At 42.0% G+C, this 18112-nt stretch overlaps 1 protein-coding gene across 1 annotated transcript in view; it reads left to right on the top strand.

The window, feature by feature from the left end:
* Window positions 1-18112, top strand: part of SLC19A2 (solute carrier family 19 member 2) — a 63896-nt gene that overhangs the window by 32080 nt on the left and 13704 nt on the right. Inside the window, exon 3 of the mRNA XM_069204170.1 lies at window positions 3356-3587. Within this exon, the coding sequence (XP_069060271.1) occupies window positions 3356-3587 (232 nt within the window). The remainder of the gene's footprint in view (window positions 1-3355; window positions 3588-18112) is intronic.

Genomic DNA, 18112 nt, shown 5'->3' with positions numbered 1-18112 from the left:
CTCTAAAAATCTATTCACCCACTGCAATGGCGAGTCATATTTTATCAGGTCGAGCTCTTTTTAGGACCTACTCTCCCCTTCTGGCAAGTTGACACTGAACAGGTGTTCTGTTCAGTCAGAAAGTGGAGGAGCAATAAAGATGCATATTTAAATCGTGTTACATTTACTCTGTGTTCAGAGACCGAGATCAAAAGTAAATCAGTCTTTTTAACTTCTGACTACAGAGTTCCAGGATTGTTTAAGGTGAACTGTTTGACCTGCTGTAAAAAGTGTGAAATAACAGGCTGTAGTGTGTCAGTTATTTAAATGTTGTGTGTTAGGGAAAACCTTTGTCAATGGACAAACATTTCAAAATATATCTCCGTAGTTGTGAAAGCCAATTTGTTTGTACTTGTGTGATGAAAACATATTTTAATAGGATGAAAACAAATCAGGACATTTTACTTAGTGATGTGTCAATGCTTATTATTTTCTGAAACCAAATTGTCAGATTATTGTTAATACACTATGTAGATTTACCAGTAAAGCTGCAAGTTATCGGACATCGGAAGGGTTTTGGACATATCTTGGAAATGTACTGTCTGTAAATTACAGTGTGCTACCACATCATGCTTCAGTAATATATATTTTAAAAGTGTTTAAACACAAACTGAGAAACACTCCAGCCCTGATGGCAGTGCTATTAGTAACTAAGAGACAAGTGATGGATAGTGTGTACCCTATATGTGGGCTAGATTCTTATTATACATGGAGCAAATGTTTAGCCTATTTAATTAAACAAAAGAGCTTTTTGTACAGCAGAAATGCTGAACTCGCATATCTGATGGTGCATTCATATGAGAGAATGGAAAAAAGGCAGCTCTGTAAAATAAATTATTTGCTTAGGGTCACACAATTTGAGACCCGTTCACGGGTCAAGTACATTACAGTTAGGTCAAGCAGATTATTTAAGTTATTCGACCTGCAGATCTAGTAACATTTTTAGGATTGTTCGAGGCCTGACTCGGTGGCAGTTAGGAGCTATTTCTTGCAGAGTACAACACCTGTTGTGAGAAGGATGATGGATATGTGTATATGGTGGACTAGTCTGGGGCCTCCACCTTCAAATTTATTGACAGGCGGTGTCCGCTGAAGCTGCTGGGCAGGAGGAACCTATCAAGCAGGGTGGAGTAAGGTCTGGCAAGGACAATGAGCTGCCTGAGGGGAATGCTAAACTGAGATGATGTATCCCAAAGTATAGTCCTAGGCGTAAGGACAGTGGTATAGGGGTCAGTGTTAAATAGACGGTGCTGTGGAAGTAATGGGAAGAAGCAGGAAATATCATTTACAGTAAACATAGCTATTAAATGATGAATGGACGTTTAGACAGTAATACATTCAAGGACGAGGGTGACAGAAGGCGAAGTGTTGATGAGTGTTCAGTATGATTTCTCAATTAAGGTGAATGCAATCAGGCTGGTTCAAGCTTTTGGAGGGTCCTGTGTGTCTGGTTGGTGTAAATGTACTCTTAACGGTTGCACATAGCTAAGTTTGAATTCAGTTATCATGTACTGGGCTCATGTCACCTAGGGGCCTAGTCATGCTTGACGAGGGACAAGCTCTGCTTGCATAACCTTAGGGGCATGTGCTATGTGAGAATCAGAAACTCTGAGTGCATGAAGCCTGACAAGGTTTTAAGAGGACCATTAAGGTTTCTAATGGTGACCAGAGGAAATGTAATGTTTTCTGCTAGTCCTGTGGGCAAGGCAGTGGGTGCAGTTCTTGTAACAATGCACAGCATCAAGTAAATAGGGATTTTCCTCTCTGGTGCGAGGCAGTTATTGCTGGAGGAAGGGAGCGTGGTGTTTGGGGTAATAGCTGTTCAACTTTCTCATGAGAGGGCTCCACCAATGTCTTCAATTCACATCCTGGGTGCCTGAGTGAAGGCACTGGCTAAGTACACTTGAACATAATGATGGACAGTGGTAAACTGGCGTTTGTGACAGGTTTTGAGATATCGAAGAAAGACTTCATACCCCTAATTGAGTTAGAAAGAGAAGTAGAACTATCTCCAAGGAAAATAAGCAATAGAAACGAGACTGTTCTTCGAGGGTATGCTATGTCCTGAAGTCATAGGAAGTCAAAACATCGCCTGCCTGGCAATTGTTCAATTGCCATGTTAAAATGTGAGGTTCAGGTAATCGGGGATTATTTGGCATTTGTGTTATTCTATGCGCTTACATTAAAAACGTGTGCTTCGTTTCCCACTAATTATAAAGATCCTTAGCTGAGGGATATTTTGGTTGGTGATTTGTACATATTGACATGTGCTATGTGCATCCTATAATACACGTGTTGGGTTAGTTTCTGTACAAGTTGCTGCTGTTTGGAAATTGCAGTTTGTTAAAGGTTGTGGTGTCCTGAAAGCTCAGTACTGGTAGATTGGAAAAGAAGTTCAAATTCTCCACCTGTAAGTTATTTTAGGAGTACTGTGTGAGCATTTCCTTAGTCTCCTTATAGAGTCTAGTTAGCAGTTTGGGGAAGATGTTGTAATACCCATCTACATGTTGTAGAGATAAGAATGTATTAGGCTTGTGTGTGCTTCTGCATGTGAGTGCTGGTGCGAACTGGGGAAAGAGCAGACCTCTGCCGCGAGAGGTTTATTTGGGGAATAACCTTTGCCACGCAAAGGTGGTCACGTGGAGTATCCTGTTTTATAGAAGTAGCATAGGAGTATCCCATAGAAGTGATGTGGGAGAAGACCAGTACCATGTCGCAAGGGGAAGAATTTTGTGGAGTGAATGTGGGGGAAGTGTAGTACCCATTGGAGTTGTGGGTGTGAGCCACAAGTTTCTCCTCGGTGTGCTCCGGGGCCTAAAGTCTTTCTGTACAATGGGAGATTTGTCAGGTGTGTGGTACAGGGGTTAGAGTATGTCTGTTTTCTAAGAGGCGAGGGTTAAAGACCTAGAAACTTGAACTAAAGTAATGCAGTATTTTGAGAATCCAAAACGGATCAGCAGACACAACCAGATACAGGACTGAAAGTGCTGTTTAAGAAGTGACGTGTCAAAAGAATTAAATAGTTGAGGAAGCATTTTTGATGTATCTAGTTTGATATACATAAACTGTTTGAATAATTATACATTTCTTAAATAAATTGTTGTATTAGAAAGTATATATGAAGGAACACACGCTATAAATACATTCACGTGTATGATAATGATAAAATGTTCTTTTAAAGTTCTGATCACGTTAGTAAGTTGAACGATTATGATTTTAAGAGGCTCCCTGAGGAAGTCACGGAGAGGTGTTGCAGTGGGAGTGAACAAAGTGCTTCTTTTTTTTTTTTAACGATACCTGTGCATTTTCTTTACAGCACGCACCTGGATTCAAAATGAACATCGTCAATGTGTTGAAAATCTTATGGCGCGATTTCATCCAGTGCTACTCCTCGCGCCCACTGCTCTGCTGGTCTGCGTGGTGGGCGCTTTCTACCTGTGGCTACTGCCAGGTGGTGAACTATGCTCAGGGTCTGTGGGAAATGGTGATGCCGTCTCAGGACTCGGTAGTTTATAATGGGAGCGTGGAGGCGGTTTCAACACTCTTGGGTAAGTTTTGGGTGTGTAGCAGTGGGTGGGAAGTGTCTGCAGATGAGTGTGGGACAGCTCAGGTGCTGCTAGGTTTCATTTTGATTAATCATTCCTTCTGTGTCCTGTGCTTTGTGTTATGTATCTGTTGAAGTACAGGCCTGTAAATGGTAGTTGTTGAGTGTGTGTGTGAAAACTAATTATCAAACAATAACTTTCTTTTTTAATTTGGAGGCCATGAGTGTGAGTAGAAATATGTTTGTAAACGTTCCATTTGCTAATCTATTCCCCCCTTTTTTAATCTAATCTTTAAAATGATTTTTTTTGTTACTTCGTGCCGTATGGATTTATGTTTTGGGTGCAACTCATCGCCGGTTAGAGAGCAAGCCTCCTGCTCAATGTAATTGTTTGAAAATAGCTAATTCGACTGACAGCACTAGAGCCTATTGATACATTTCCTTCTGAACTGACCATGCACCCTTCTGCATAAGAAGAGTCTGTTGGCGTTTCTGTGTAACTCCGTTGTGAAACAGTTGCTAAACCAACGGGTTTTACACCGCAGCATGTGAAAGTCCTCATGCAAAGGAGTCATTGTGGCGAGTATTGGATTGCTGCTCACTCCAGACACTCGAGAAATGCATCATTTTTCAAGTATTTTTTATTTTTGTTGTTGTAGTGGGATCAGAAAAAGTATTTTATATGAATGCTAAGAGCTGAAAAGATTATTGTGCACAGAACAATTGAGGTGAATTTCTACCAGTCCCTTCATGGCAGAAGTAGTCTACAAAGGATAGTTACAAGGATTCCTCCGAGTTTAGAAAGGCATTGAAAATAAATCCTTTTAAGACTTGGCAATGGCATCCTGTTTCTATCGCCGTCCATGTACAAGTGTTACCTGACGATACCCTTTCAGTTCCACCATTCACCCCCCGTGCTGCAGCATTAACTACAAAACAAACATCCTTCCTGTATGGAGGAACGTTACATTTCCCCCTCCAGAATGTGCATCAGACCCTCTGATCACACCTGACGCTATTCAAAACACCAGTGATACCATATTAAATGAATTATTATTTTGACAGAGAGGGCTCCTATACGCTGCCCTATATCGTAGGTTCACGGCACTCTTCTACCACTGAGCCTCGGCTACATTCACATAATCCCTAACTGCCTGCTCCAGGATCCTGCTCCAGTTTGGTTCCTGACCTAACACTAAGCTGACGCTGTGTCACAGGAATCACGTTACCATACATGCATACCGTGGTTGCGTTCCATCTATGCTACCACCATGACAGCTTATTCATTGTAACAGCAAGACTTAAACCCTCTGGCTTCCGAAGCGTGCATGCAAATATAAGCTGAGCCTTACGTCAGTCGAATGCTATTGTCACTTCTTTCCAACAATATGTGCCTGCAGCCATACACCTCGTGTGGGGAGGTCAGCTTACACCACTTCACGTGACAAACTGGGAAGACAAGTAGCCAGTGTGATGGTGTTAGCTTTTGCAAAGGATTGCCATTGTCCAACCGTGGTTATTCCTTTTCACTCGCAAGAGGCGTGCTTTTATTCTCCCTCTGCACTGTAGATTTGTAGGTGGTGTCCCACTTTTGTGAGTGCGGGGGGCTTGACCATCATAGATGGTGTTGGAGATAATTGCAGTTCATCCATATCCATGCCTCTACTTTGTGTTTAGAAACCTGGCCCGCAGTGCTATCCCCTGACCAATATAGAATACATAGAATACATGAAAATAGTCCTATCCTGGCTATTGGGTGAGCAGTGAATTATCTCCGCTTACAGGTATCTTTACTGTGTACTATCCCTCCCACCCTGCTAGACTTTTTAAATAACACCAGAGTACAGAACATGAATGAACTGAAGAACCTGTTCTTATACGCTATCTTACTTTCCAGTAGTTCCATATTGCTCATATTGCTAACAGCAGTGGTTCCTAACCTGTGATCCGGGGACCACTGGGGGTCCGCAAAGCCTCTTCAGCGGGTCTGTGACTGCTTAGAAAATTAACTGATATTAATAGATTAATAAAGTGTATATAAATAACGTGGCTAAATGTGCAATAGAAAAAGTTTAAACGAACTGTAAATATTAAGGAATTTGAAGGCTAAAATTAAATTAGTATCTCAAACTGATTTGTGGGAGCAGTGCAGGTGCTTCAAATGGAATTTAGTGTGGATGATTTGTGGCTTCAATTGAATTTAGAAAAGTTCCAACCTTCCTATTAAAATAACAATGTTTTTTTTTTTTTTTTTTTTAATTCTATTTGTTTGCATTTGTGTATGTGTTTGATTGAATGCTTGTTTCTGTATGTTTTTGCTGTTCAAATTATCAACATTGTTTGTTTAGTTCTGGGTCCCCGGCTTCCTGTAACCACTTCTTGGTGGGTGGGAGCGGGGGGGGGGGATGGAGGGGCTGAGGGAGCTGTTGGGAGTCTCCAGATTCCAATAAAGATTCAGTAGGATTTCCTGGGTTCCAGTAATGATAAAGTGGGGGTCCACAAAGGTCAGAATGTTGGGAACCACTGCCTTACAGTATTAGATGCTTAACTTAAATACGGCTCCCCTAACTTTTCCTCTCCATTAAAGTGTAAAAATCAATATAGACTTGAGTGAACCCTAGCAGATATGTGGAATAAATGATCATGATTCATATACTACATTAATCTCATGGCAGGCAGATTACCCGATCATCACTGTGCATAAACAATTGGGTTAATCAAAAAGGGATTATCCTACCAATCACATGCTCTTTCTCCATAATCACATCTGTGAAACAAACTTTCACCGTTCTCCAATTTGAGTGACTTAGCTCCTGGCAAAAAGTATACCAGTTTCTGACATGTCCCATCTAAAAAAATAATTTTTAGAACTGGGTGGATCTAAGGGAACCTGGCCACTTTCAGTTCCGGAGCAACTTGAATGCTAAATCGGTGAAAACTAAGATGGCTTTGAGCAAACCTTCCTTGTTCATCCTCCGAAACCCAATTCCACCTAAAGGCTGCAATGAAATGAGCATCCTTGAGGTAGTTCCACCGCACCAGAACTGTCCATGACCTGATCATCAGTCACAAAATCCACTGGGAACAACTGGACTTTGACAGACATTCTAAATGATGTTTAGGTATGTTATTTTTTTTCTGTCGAGTTTTAAAATTTTACAAAAAAAAAAGGCCCAGGACATCATGGAGAAAATTGACGTCTCTGTGTTTTTTACAAGCAAGGGCAGTCGTTTCCAAATATAATACTTTTAAATGGCATTCCTATGGAAACTGTACTATACCTGTTTCTTTGATCTCCCTTCTAGACTAATTGTTTGATGGTTCAAGACTGTTGCGTTACTTTTAATTTTCCTTACACAGGAAAAAAATCATTTTTCATGGCAATACGATTTATATGGATTTAAGTCCACACCTAGTGCAGAACCAATTAACAAGCAAACTGAAAACATGGCAACATGAACTATCCTCACTCTTAACCTACTTCCGTATATTAAGTCTTGAGTTATCCAGACATCATTGTAAAGAGCCAGACAAAAGTTTGCATTGTTTCAGTAGCCAAAGCGAGTGTCCAGTAACATATGTAGTGTAAGACCATTCACCCAGCTAATCTTTAAGCCAAATTTCAGTCGACTGTATTACATTTCAATAATAACTTTAGGGTCTACCTCGGTTTCAAAATGCGAATACTCAATACGGCACAATAAACTTATTTAATGAAATCTGGGGGCAGTGTTAATGTACGCACGTATGTTCTGACACTAACAGTATGCCTCAGATTTGTGGGATATAGAAGATCATCCAGTCACCGTAATGTGTTTCTCTTAGCATTAGGCAGAATAACTAAAGGAGCTAGATTGATGTCATCCAGTACAATAAAAAGAAAAATCAATATATATTGGTCATACACCATGAAGTGGGAGTGGCATATGAAATTATCAAATCACCTTCAAGTGCAATATTTTGCGTGTATAAGCAGGAGACATTTGAATAACATGATTACAGTGATATCTGAACTAATAATGGTCCACATAGTCGATCTACCATATCAAGTTATGAAACTAATTGAACTTCTGTCTTAACATGGTACCTCACTCACAATGGTAAATACCTCATTCTTGTATTAACTTACACTAATCAAATTCTTCATACCTCTACTCACACTATTCAATAAAAATAAAAAAAATCTGAATTCCTTAATATTTAGTGAATTGCTTATGTCATCACCTAATAATAGGGTTATTACTTAATTTAACATAACAAACCACTGAAGATCATCTGTTTGCCAGCTCCTATGGTAACAAACTTTGCTGAAAAGGCTCAGTCTTTGTGTGGCTAATGCAAGATCTATGTTGAATGAGTCTACCCTTGACTGATGATCTTGTCTAGCCCACATAGGGAAATCACGAGGGTTAACACTTTATAAGTAAAATCCTTTGTGCTACCAATCTGATTTTATGTCCTTTATGGACATGTCCTGTTTTCATTGAAACTACACACTGCAATTTCTTAAACAAAAGCGACCTGAATCTTATTTAATTCTTACCATTCATAATACATAAAGTGACCAGATTAGATAAGTATGTCTGTACCACGGAAGCTGAGATTTTGTTTTATTTCCCCTGTAAGCAGTAAGCGACATTTCCAGGTTTTGTGAATTTGCACCACTCAAGATAGGCAAATTCAGTTTAATTAATTTGGCTACAATCATACTGACAAGGTTCGTTGTAAGTACGAACCTTCATTCTTTGTTCATCTTTTTACCTCCGATCATCTTTAGCTCCTTTTTAAAAAATTTTTTTAAGCATGTTTCACAACGTACTTAGGATACCTTCTCAATATAAGTAGTTTTGGGGAATTCTGAGCATGCACCTCATTATCACATAAAATTGTGTAACTATGCCAAAGATGTAAAAATTGACTGAATGGCAAATGTCTCTTTAATATTTTGGGATCATCACTGAATACGGTGCAAGAGTAAATTACATTCTAATGATTTAATTAACAAATTAATGTATAATTTTCCTTTATGTACCTTTATCCAGATTTCCAAAATTTAAATCTGCATTTCATTAAAATGTAAAGTAACTATTAAGTTGGAATTACATTTTTTTAAGCCTTCTGATAAATTGCAAAAGTTAGTCTTTTGTTGCCTTGCCCTATGAAGATGATGTCATCCGTGTAACAGCACCACATTCTCACAAATGGAAAATATGGTGCTGTCTCATACAGGATAAACATTTGTTCCAAATCATCCACATAGAAGACCGCCACATTTCAGTGGTTGTTTTGCAAATAAAACATGCCCCTGAATAAGAAAAAATGGTCAAGGCAGTCTCGGCTAATGTAATGATAAATGCAATTGGAACTTTAAGGAACTCTTCTGTCCATTCAGGCTTACTCCCAGTATCTAGCAGAGAAATATTAGAAAAAGGTACTATGCATCTTAGGTTACTCAGATTTAATGTTAGTCAAGAGATGCCCTCAACTAATATTCTGCATATGTTTGTGTTGACATCACAGTAGGCCGTAGAAAACGATCCGTGTACTGTAATAATGGCTCCAAGATAAGTTCGTGCTGGATATTATAAGGTGGTTTATATTGGTCACTATGCATTTTTGGTAAACCAAACATTTGAGGACTAGCAGGACAAGTATTATTAAGAAACACAAATTCCTTATGGGAAAAACATTCTCTGAGCTTCAGGCTGTAGGTTCCATAATGATATAGCTCAGAGTTCCTGTGGAGAGTCCCTACTGAGTTGCATAATATACCAATCCATTGTACCCAATTCAGTCATAAATTTAACATAATTATCCTTAATTATTAAAGCATTTCCCCTGCTGCTGATTATCAAGTCAGTATTGTTTTTCACCGTGCTCTCAGGGCTCTCAGTTCTATAGGTGTCATGTTTTGATATAACCTCACCTGTTTAGTCTTGCTTGTCTTAAGACCATTTATAAGCATTCTTTCAAAAACAAGGGCCTATAGTCCAACTGTGGTACTAACAAGTGAATTTAGAAGGCCTAGATAGCCTGGTAATGTCTACGTGTTTATCATCAATGATGTTGCAAACAATTTTTTTTTAGTGTGATCTTTCTAAACAGGCATTATGGGGACATAAATATCCTCACTGAGATGACAAACCACAAACCTTCACTCAACGGGAGTGATCTCTTCTGGATTTAGGATACTGTTTCAATAAAATGAAAATAGGAATTGTAATCTCTTTCGGATAGAGGTTGGTTTAATCTTTGGTTGTAATCTCTATGAGTAAGTAGTTAAAAACTATTTTTAATTATATCATCTCCCGTTCTCCTTGTTTCACCTGTCTCTGTCCTGGCTGACGGCAGGCCCTGTTTTTGCCTCTGCAGAAAAAAAACCCAGTTATCATCAGGATAACGTTATCATCAGGATAAACCCCTATTTTGTGTGTTACATCCTCTAAAAGATGGCTCTTGGAGTGATACTGGAATACATCACCTTCCCTGGTATGGTTGTGCCACTTTTCTCTTTTTCAATCAACCTTAATTGAAACTTGCTGCCACTTTCTAAATAGGATTTTGACATTGTGGTGTTTTTTTTTTTTTTTTTTTTGCACTAGTTTCTTCTTGCTGTTGCTCCCCATCTCATCATCTTTCATCTCCAGTAACCTATGCTGCAGTGGTCCAGTTTAAAGGCATCATTGAAATGCCGTCAACTGTCTGCAGCAGCTGGACTGCATGGGTGGCATAACCTTTCTGTAATGTGGTGCATGTGTGTGGACTTTGTGCGATGACTATTGCTCATATCTCCGAGATTATCTCTTAATTAGGAACAGAAGTTGAGGTGAATATAGGAGCACAAAACCTGGGTGTGGGACAGAGCATCCTCCTCCAGTGAGTCAGTGAGATTACTGTTTCTAGGGACATCCCTATGTGGATGACATTCTCACTGGTCCTAAGAAAGTAGTGGCAGTAACCCCTGGAGGGAGAGAAGCAGGACATTAAACCAATTTTCCTTCATAGCTTGATAACAATTTCAGCTGGATTTATGTTTCAGTGTCCAGTGGTAGTGTAGCCAGATGCTCAGGAATCTGATTCCACTGCTGTGGTCAGTCGCTCTCCTAATCTGGAGAGTCTGTTTACCCTCTGGGTGAGTTCCCACACTGTGCTGCAAGATAGTTTGTACAATGCTTTCTGACAGGAATAAAGCCCCATCTCTACTTCAGAGCGTGGGGCTACTGATTCTTACATCTGGAGGTGTCTCAGCAGATTGTGCCAGTCCGTTACTCTGACTTTGGAGGTCTGCACCAAGGTGTAGAACCTAGCACATCCTGTAGGTGATTTCAGTATCCATCTAAGTCTGTTAAAGACACATCTAGCTTTTGCCTCCATGTTGTCTGTGGTCGAGCCTAATTTCTGCTCAGTGCAGGGGACCTAAAAGAAAGGGAAAAGCATTCACTGTTGAGCAAAAAGGCTCATTGCGGGAAAAGTGATAGAACCAAATCTCCACAATGGTGTTCTCTTCTAAAGCACTAGATGCACACATATATGTACATTCTTAAAAGCATCGACCTCGAAAACTTGGGTAGTTGTTGGTTGCGGATTCTGGCATCAGAAAAGTAGTGGACACAGAATTGTATGACATTACTCTTACTTCCTCTCCAAATTTTGACAGGGAAGAGTTTGCACGATATCCATAGTGAAGACCCATGTTCAGTGTCCTTTCTGGTCCTAATCCATGATCTCTCTTTATCAATTCCTAATTCCCCTACTGTTGTCTTTTTCTAGATGAGTGGACAGTATGGCAAATGGGTCTAAAACCTCGGATATTTTGAATCTGGAGCCGCCAGATGAGAAGGTTACATACCGGTTGTCCTGTTCCTGCATGGTATGAATCTTTATTGAAGTCATAAATGCTAGACTAATTCCCTGCTGTGTTTATGGACCCCGGAACACCTTTATATGTAGTTCAATTTCATGGAAACTGCATCATAGAATGTCTTTGTCCGTGCGTTTTCTTCATAAATCTGTTGAATGCAAGCCTAAAGAAGGACTCATTTTTCATGAATGCCCAGGAGACTTCTAACTTTTTTTTTTTTATTCATAGAGCTGTACTGCAGCATCTTTCGGAAGAAACCAGCACAATTAACCTTTTAGCAGAGAACGTGAATGTAACAATGCAGCCTGCAGACTTAGATTTATTAGAGAAAGGAAAGAAGCAGATTGAGAGTGGTTGTGAATCTCTAATATATTTGCCACCCCGACCACCTACACCCTGAGGCCATGCATGAGAATTCTCCAGGAAGTAGAAAGGCTTCTCCTTTAAGGAGCCCCAGACTGAATCATTGAGATGGCAACTAGTACCTTCACCCACAGTAGTTGAACATGTAACCTTTATGATCCTCGTAGCAATTCAAGATGGGACAGGCAAGGTATTTTTTCTTCTATGTACTTGTCCTATAGGGAGGAAGTAGCTCTGTTCCAGTGTGTGAAACCCACAAGTATGTGACACTGCCCATTGAAATAAATGTGACGTCTGCTGGAAACTTCATTGAGTGTCTGGCCTCTATAGCTGCTCTTAGAGATGCATTTCTATAGTTTAGGAGTTCCATGGCTAGGCCTAGCTGGAAGACTAATTAAAACTTTGTCTAAGGGTCTACCGTGACTTGCCTGTCTTCAATCTTTGGAACTCTGTTCTGTCTTTGGGTTTCATTGAAGTACACCTTATCTTTGTGAACACTGTCCAAGATGATTCATTTTACTTAGCCGTCCTACACTACCAAAGGTGCTCCATCCCCTCGGAAGGGATTGCCATCACCAGACCCTAGACTAGTTTCTGGGAAATATTTTGTCAGCTCAATGGCTGGAGTCATCTAAAACAGGTGTGGTCTCCCATACCAGGCTCCTCCCATGTTTCCTGCCACTCCATCTGAGAGAGTAATAGGATCAGTTCTTGCATAACAAGTCCAAACCTGTTCTCCTCTATACTGCCATGAATTGGTGGACTCATTCTCTTAGGACCCTAGTAGGGGAGCCTCTTTGACCTTTGCTTCAAATTATGGTGACAACTGAGTCATTGGGGTTTGGGTGACGTGGCTCAGGACTGGAACCCCTCCTCAGTGCCTTGTGAAACAGAGAGGATTTCTCCATTCACATACATATTTTGCAGCAAATAGACATTTTCCTAACTCTAAATGCATTCATGCATCAAAGCTGTCCGGTCTGGAATGATGGTTCAAACATGCAACATCACTGCTTTGTTAAACAGAAAAACAAGCATGCAGCTCTGATTCCTGAAAGTGGAGCTGTAAGAGTGTGCCTTTTTCAAGGCATGGTCCGACATTATGTAGGGCAACGGCCAGTGGTTAGACAGTGTAAACAGATGTGTCTACCCACCCTACAATTGGAAATTCATCATTAAGTCCACAACTACATGTTTGAGGTCTGGACACTTATCAATCAATAACTTTGCTAGTTATCAAAACTCAAGAGGCAAGTAGTACACCTATTAAATTGGGGTCCAGGTTAAGGGACTAGGTTCCCGGGTGGGTAGCTTCATGGTGGACTTGAGAAGGACACACCTCTGGTGTGCCATCGAGGACACCAGCTGTGCATTCCTTCTACCACAAGCTAGGCTGCTTCAGGGTGGGTTCTCAAATCTCATACACATACTTCAGAGGGGTGGGCCCTCATTCTCCGGAGGTGAGGCTTCATGTCTTTTGAATTGTAAATGGGGGTCTTATATCGGTAGTCACTCAACTTCAGTATGTCAAGTCAGTACTCCATCAGAGTAAAGTTTTTAAATCTAAAATGGATATGATTCTGCAGTTGGGCCTTACTAAAGAATATCATTTCGCTCTTTGCTCGGTGCGTGATGTCCTGTCCTTTTCTTGACTCGTGCCTACATCAGGTGTCTAACTTGACAGATGCAGTACCTACCTAACTGCTGTCCTGGTTTGTTCCAACAGGCCAGAGAAATAGTTCTCAACAGCTACTAGGATCGTCAAATGACATCTGGTGGATGTGTTCTCTGAAGAGAGGGGGATATCTCTTCATAGATCTAGCCAGGGTGTTGTGTAAAACCTCTTGGAACTTGAAACTTCTCTTTTGAAAAAAATCCTTCTTTGTCATAACTTCTTCACAGTTTCAGGACCTGGGGAGCTGTGAACTTTACGTTCTGTTTAATCAAAACAAAGCTACTCTGAGCACTTACCACACTTTTGTTCCCAAGGTATACAAATTTCACTCAAGATTTTTTTCATCCCTCAGTCACTTGCGTGCATGCCACCTGCTCGCACACAACTTCGACATCAGGCTTACCTTCTTTTTACATGGATACAACCCAGAATTTTGTATTCTGCAAACCAAATTTTGTGACGTTTTCTAAAGCAGTGATGCTGGCTGAGCAGCATGTAAGGCTGCCATTGTCAGATGATATATCAAACCCTCCCTGGTTTTTGCAAGTTACCAAAAAAGGCAGTATTTGCCAAACAAACCTGCACAGTTTAGGTCTCTTGTGCAGACTGCTTCACCTGTCTGTCGAAAAGACCTATTGTGACTAATCCCGGTGCTTAGAGTGGGCTTTGGGTCAGCCCATTCATTACTTGGCTTTTTTAATCCATCTCATGACTAGTCAATGGCTCTCCTTTCGCTTCATCATTTTGTCGCTCTCCTGGAGCACAACTATTTTACAGTGCTCCTGATTGAATGAGTTGTATTCTTCCACCTCTCACCGTCGGAGAACTATTTTTATTTTTTTTATTTTTTATTTTTCTTTATTTCGGTCCTCCATATGAGTGCATGCCTTTTTCCTCTCTCCTTTGTGTGCTTGTTCCTCTGTTTCTCTCTCATCTCTCTGCTCTTCCATTGCGTTGCATCCCTGTTAGAAATTGAGTTTCTAGTTGGCTAGGGTATGCACCTCAGCCAGGCAGAACCTACCCACTCTAGTCGGGGCAAGGGAGTTACACGTCCAAGATAACCCCTGCTCACCCCCTTAGTAGCTTGGCACGAGCAGTCAGGCCTATCCCAAAGGCAATGTGTAAAGCATTTGCACAACACATGTGACGCAATATCCCCACCACAAAGGAAACACAACACCAGATTATATGAAAATATACTGTATTGTACACAACGCAATTATTAGACCAAATATCACATATCAGTACTATCCTTCTACCTTAGCAGTTGTCAGAACATTACACATTAGTTACTCTGCAAACTAGCAGTAGTCACATCTAACACACAGGTTACTCAGTATTCTGCAACATAAGCAGTAGTCAGGAAAACACGTTATTACACCAAAGCACTTTTCATAAGAATATCATAAAATGCCCATAGTAGGAGCATTAGAAAACATATGGCAAGTTAGAAAAACATATTAGCAAGCATGTCCATAAAAGGAACATTTGCACACATGTATAAAAACATCATAAAAGAGGTAGGCAACATATAATGCAATAAAGTCTCTAATAAGAACTTTTGGTATATATATTGTCACTTAGGAGTAGCTGGTTGATGATAAAGGCACCTTCAGTGGCCAACAAACAAAGAAGGTAAAAAATGGGGCCCCTGGCGCTCCTCTGAGCAAAATGGGGGGGCCCTCCCTTATCTGTTAGACCTGAGGAGGGCGGCACACACGTCCTCTCTTGTGGATGGGCCCCTCTGGGGGACCCGTGATCTCCATAGGTCTCCCCCGGGCCTGTCCTGGCCCTCTGCTATGGGGGGGAGGATGGGGGGGGGGGAATACCTCTACTGTAAATGCTGCCCCTCGAAGGGGGCCCTGAAGAATCTGTAGTGCGGGCGAGCCTCCGATGAGGCTGCTGTCCCGCCCACAGTACAACCGAAGCCTTCCGAGGCTTCAGTAGGCGAGGGAGAGGCGTCCTCCTCTCACGAATGGCACTCCGGCCCAAGGCAGGGCCTTCCGGTGCCCCAGGGCAGCTCTAGAGAGCGGATCTCACCCCCGGGGGCACCCCAAGGGGCACACTTGCTCCGCGATCATAAAAGAGGAAAAAATGCCCGAGGGCACTAGGCACAGCTTCCCCGGGATGTGGCGGTGATCTCGGGCACCAGGATGCGCATGTATAAAAGCGCTTAGGCCACCACGGAAGCTCTGGTCGCGGCGGTGTTTTCTCTATGCAGCCACAAAGAAGTGCTTCTGAAAGTGCCAGGCACCTGTAAGGGGGAGCGCTTCCAAGCGCTAGGAAAATCCCCCCCCCCCCCCCCTCCCCAGGAGCGCTTTCCTAAGCAATAAGTTAGGCACCCAGTGAAGCACCTCTCGTGCTTCTGGGTCACTGCAGGGGTCAGGGGCCACAACACCCTGCCCAGGGGAGCAGAGTCTTAAGAAAAGGTCCTCAGGGGGGGTGGGGGGGGGGGGCAGCAACAGGCCAGCACAAGGGAAAGGCAGAAAGTGGCAAGTCCTTCTTAGTGAAGGTCACAGGTCAGCACAGTAGCAGCAGTCCATGGCTGTTCCTGGTGAGTCCCTTCAGCCTTTGCTGTCCAGTTCCAAGATGATTCCAAGAGTCTCCAAATTGTGGGGAAAATTCCCCTGTACTTATTCTCAGTCCTTAGAATGTTTTGCAATGGTAGGGAGAGGAGGTTCCAGCCAGTTACAACTGGTTCTGGGAGTTCCCCCTCTCTCCTTTCAGCACAGGCTCCCAACATCAGTGGGGGTTAACCCTATTGTGTGAGGCCAGAGCACAGCCTTTACAAATGTAGGTGTGCCCCGCCTCTTCCTTCTCTCAGCCCAGGAAGACTATTCAGTATGCAGATGCACCTCTGTGACCCCTCCACCCTCCCTGTGTACAGGATGTCTGAAAAGTATGCACAAAGCCCCAACTGTCACTCTGCCCAGGCGTGGATTGGAGTCAAGCTGCAAAACACAAGAGTCCTAAGCACAGATAAATGCGCACTTTCTAGAAGTGGCATTTCGGTGATAGTAATAACAAATACACCCACACCAGTAATCAGCATTTATTATCACCATCAAAACCATACCAAACACGCCTACGCTACCCCTCATAAATCAGATAATACCCCTTACACATAAGGCAGGGCATTTCTAATGCAATCCTACGAGAAGGCAGCACTCACAGCAGTGAGACACCAAGTTAGGCTGTTTGTCACTACCAGGACAGGCCACGCAACCTGGCACATGTCCTGCCTTCTACATACATGGCACCCTGCCCATAGGGCTAGCTAGGGCGTACCTTAGGGGTGACTTAAATGTAGTAAAAGGGGACTTCTGGGCAAGGCAAGTAAATTTAGATGCCAGGTCCCTATGGCAGAAAACTGTGCACACAGGCCCTGCGTTAGCAGGCCTGAGACAGGTTTGAAAGTCTACTTCAGTGGGTGGCGCAAGCAGCGCTGCAGGCCCACTAGTAGTATTTAATTTACAGGCCCTGGGTATAGAGATACCACTGTACAAGGGACTTATAGGTAAATTAAATATGCCAATTAGGTATAAGCCAATCATACCAACTTTAGATGGGAGAGCACCTGCACTGGTCAGCAGTGATAAAGTGCTCAGAGTCCTACAACCAACAGCAAGAGGTCACTAAAACAAAATGACCGCAAGTGCGACTGAATGGGATGTAGAAGCAACATCCTACTTGGCACACTGATACACCTCATGGGATGCCTTGCATGCTTTGCGAACAAGCATTATCAAATAAAGTAGTGTAGCCATAGCGTTTTAAAGCCCTTTTGGAGCTGCTCGTGCTTTTTATTGAATGCATCACAAAATATAAAAAATTGTGCTTCCTTTTTTTATTGGTTCTTGTGATGCCACTGGATTTAGTAATACCAAGGTGAATGTTGCATGCAGGAGAGGATCTACCATTGTTTCCTCCTTTTAAGAGTGACAGCATGGACACCATAGTGGTCAAAGGTGGCTCGGAGCACAGGACTGCCAGAAAGCTACCATATTTTCCCCATTCCTTCCACACCACCCCAGTGTAATGCTCGAAGGGCCCTGCTTTTAGGTGGTCAGATGTGTTTGTATTTGTTCCGGAAGTGACATATGTTAGCGCCATCCCATACACTCCCTATTTAATCGCCACATGACTGTCTTTCTCACACAGACTACTAGTTCTTTCAAAGTTAATGAAGTAGCGAGTAGAGGTAGGCATTACAGAATTTGAAATTAACTGATACATGTAGTTGGCAATATGTCTGAGTGATCACGATTTTATTTAAATTAAGGGTATTTCCAATATGTCATGGGGAGGTACTACGGGGTGAGGGGGAGTTGGCCTAAATAGAGGGGACGCTTTCAAGAAAAAATACCCTTTGGCTCTTTGTGTTTACTAGGCATCTACTTCGTAGCTGTGCACTTGAAACTTCAGTTCCTGGAAAGTAATGCTGCTTTTTAAGCTGTAGAAAAGAGGTCATTGAATTTACTTTCCTTGGGTTTTTTTGCACTGAAATCTACATGTTTGCACAGCCTCGCCTACAGATGTTTCATGCATTAGGTCAATGAATGGTTTAAGAGGGGGGCATGAGAAATAGGAAGATAGTTCAATTGACAAAGCATTACGCTTGCCTTTAATC

The sequence above is a fragment of the Pleurodeles waltl genome, chromosome 8, assembly GCF_031143425.1.
Source record: "Pleurodeles waltl isolate 20211129_DDA chromosome 8, aPleWal1.hap1.20221129, whole genome shotgun sequence".
NCBI classification, from domain to species: Eukaryota; Metazoa; Chordata; class Amphibia; order Caudata; family Salamandridae; genus Pleurodeles; species Pleurodeles waltl.
This window is presented reverse-complemented; position numbering and strand designations above follow the sequence as displayed.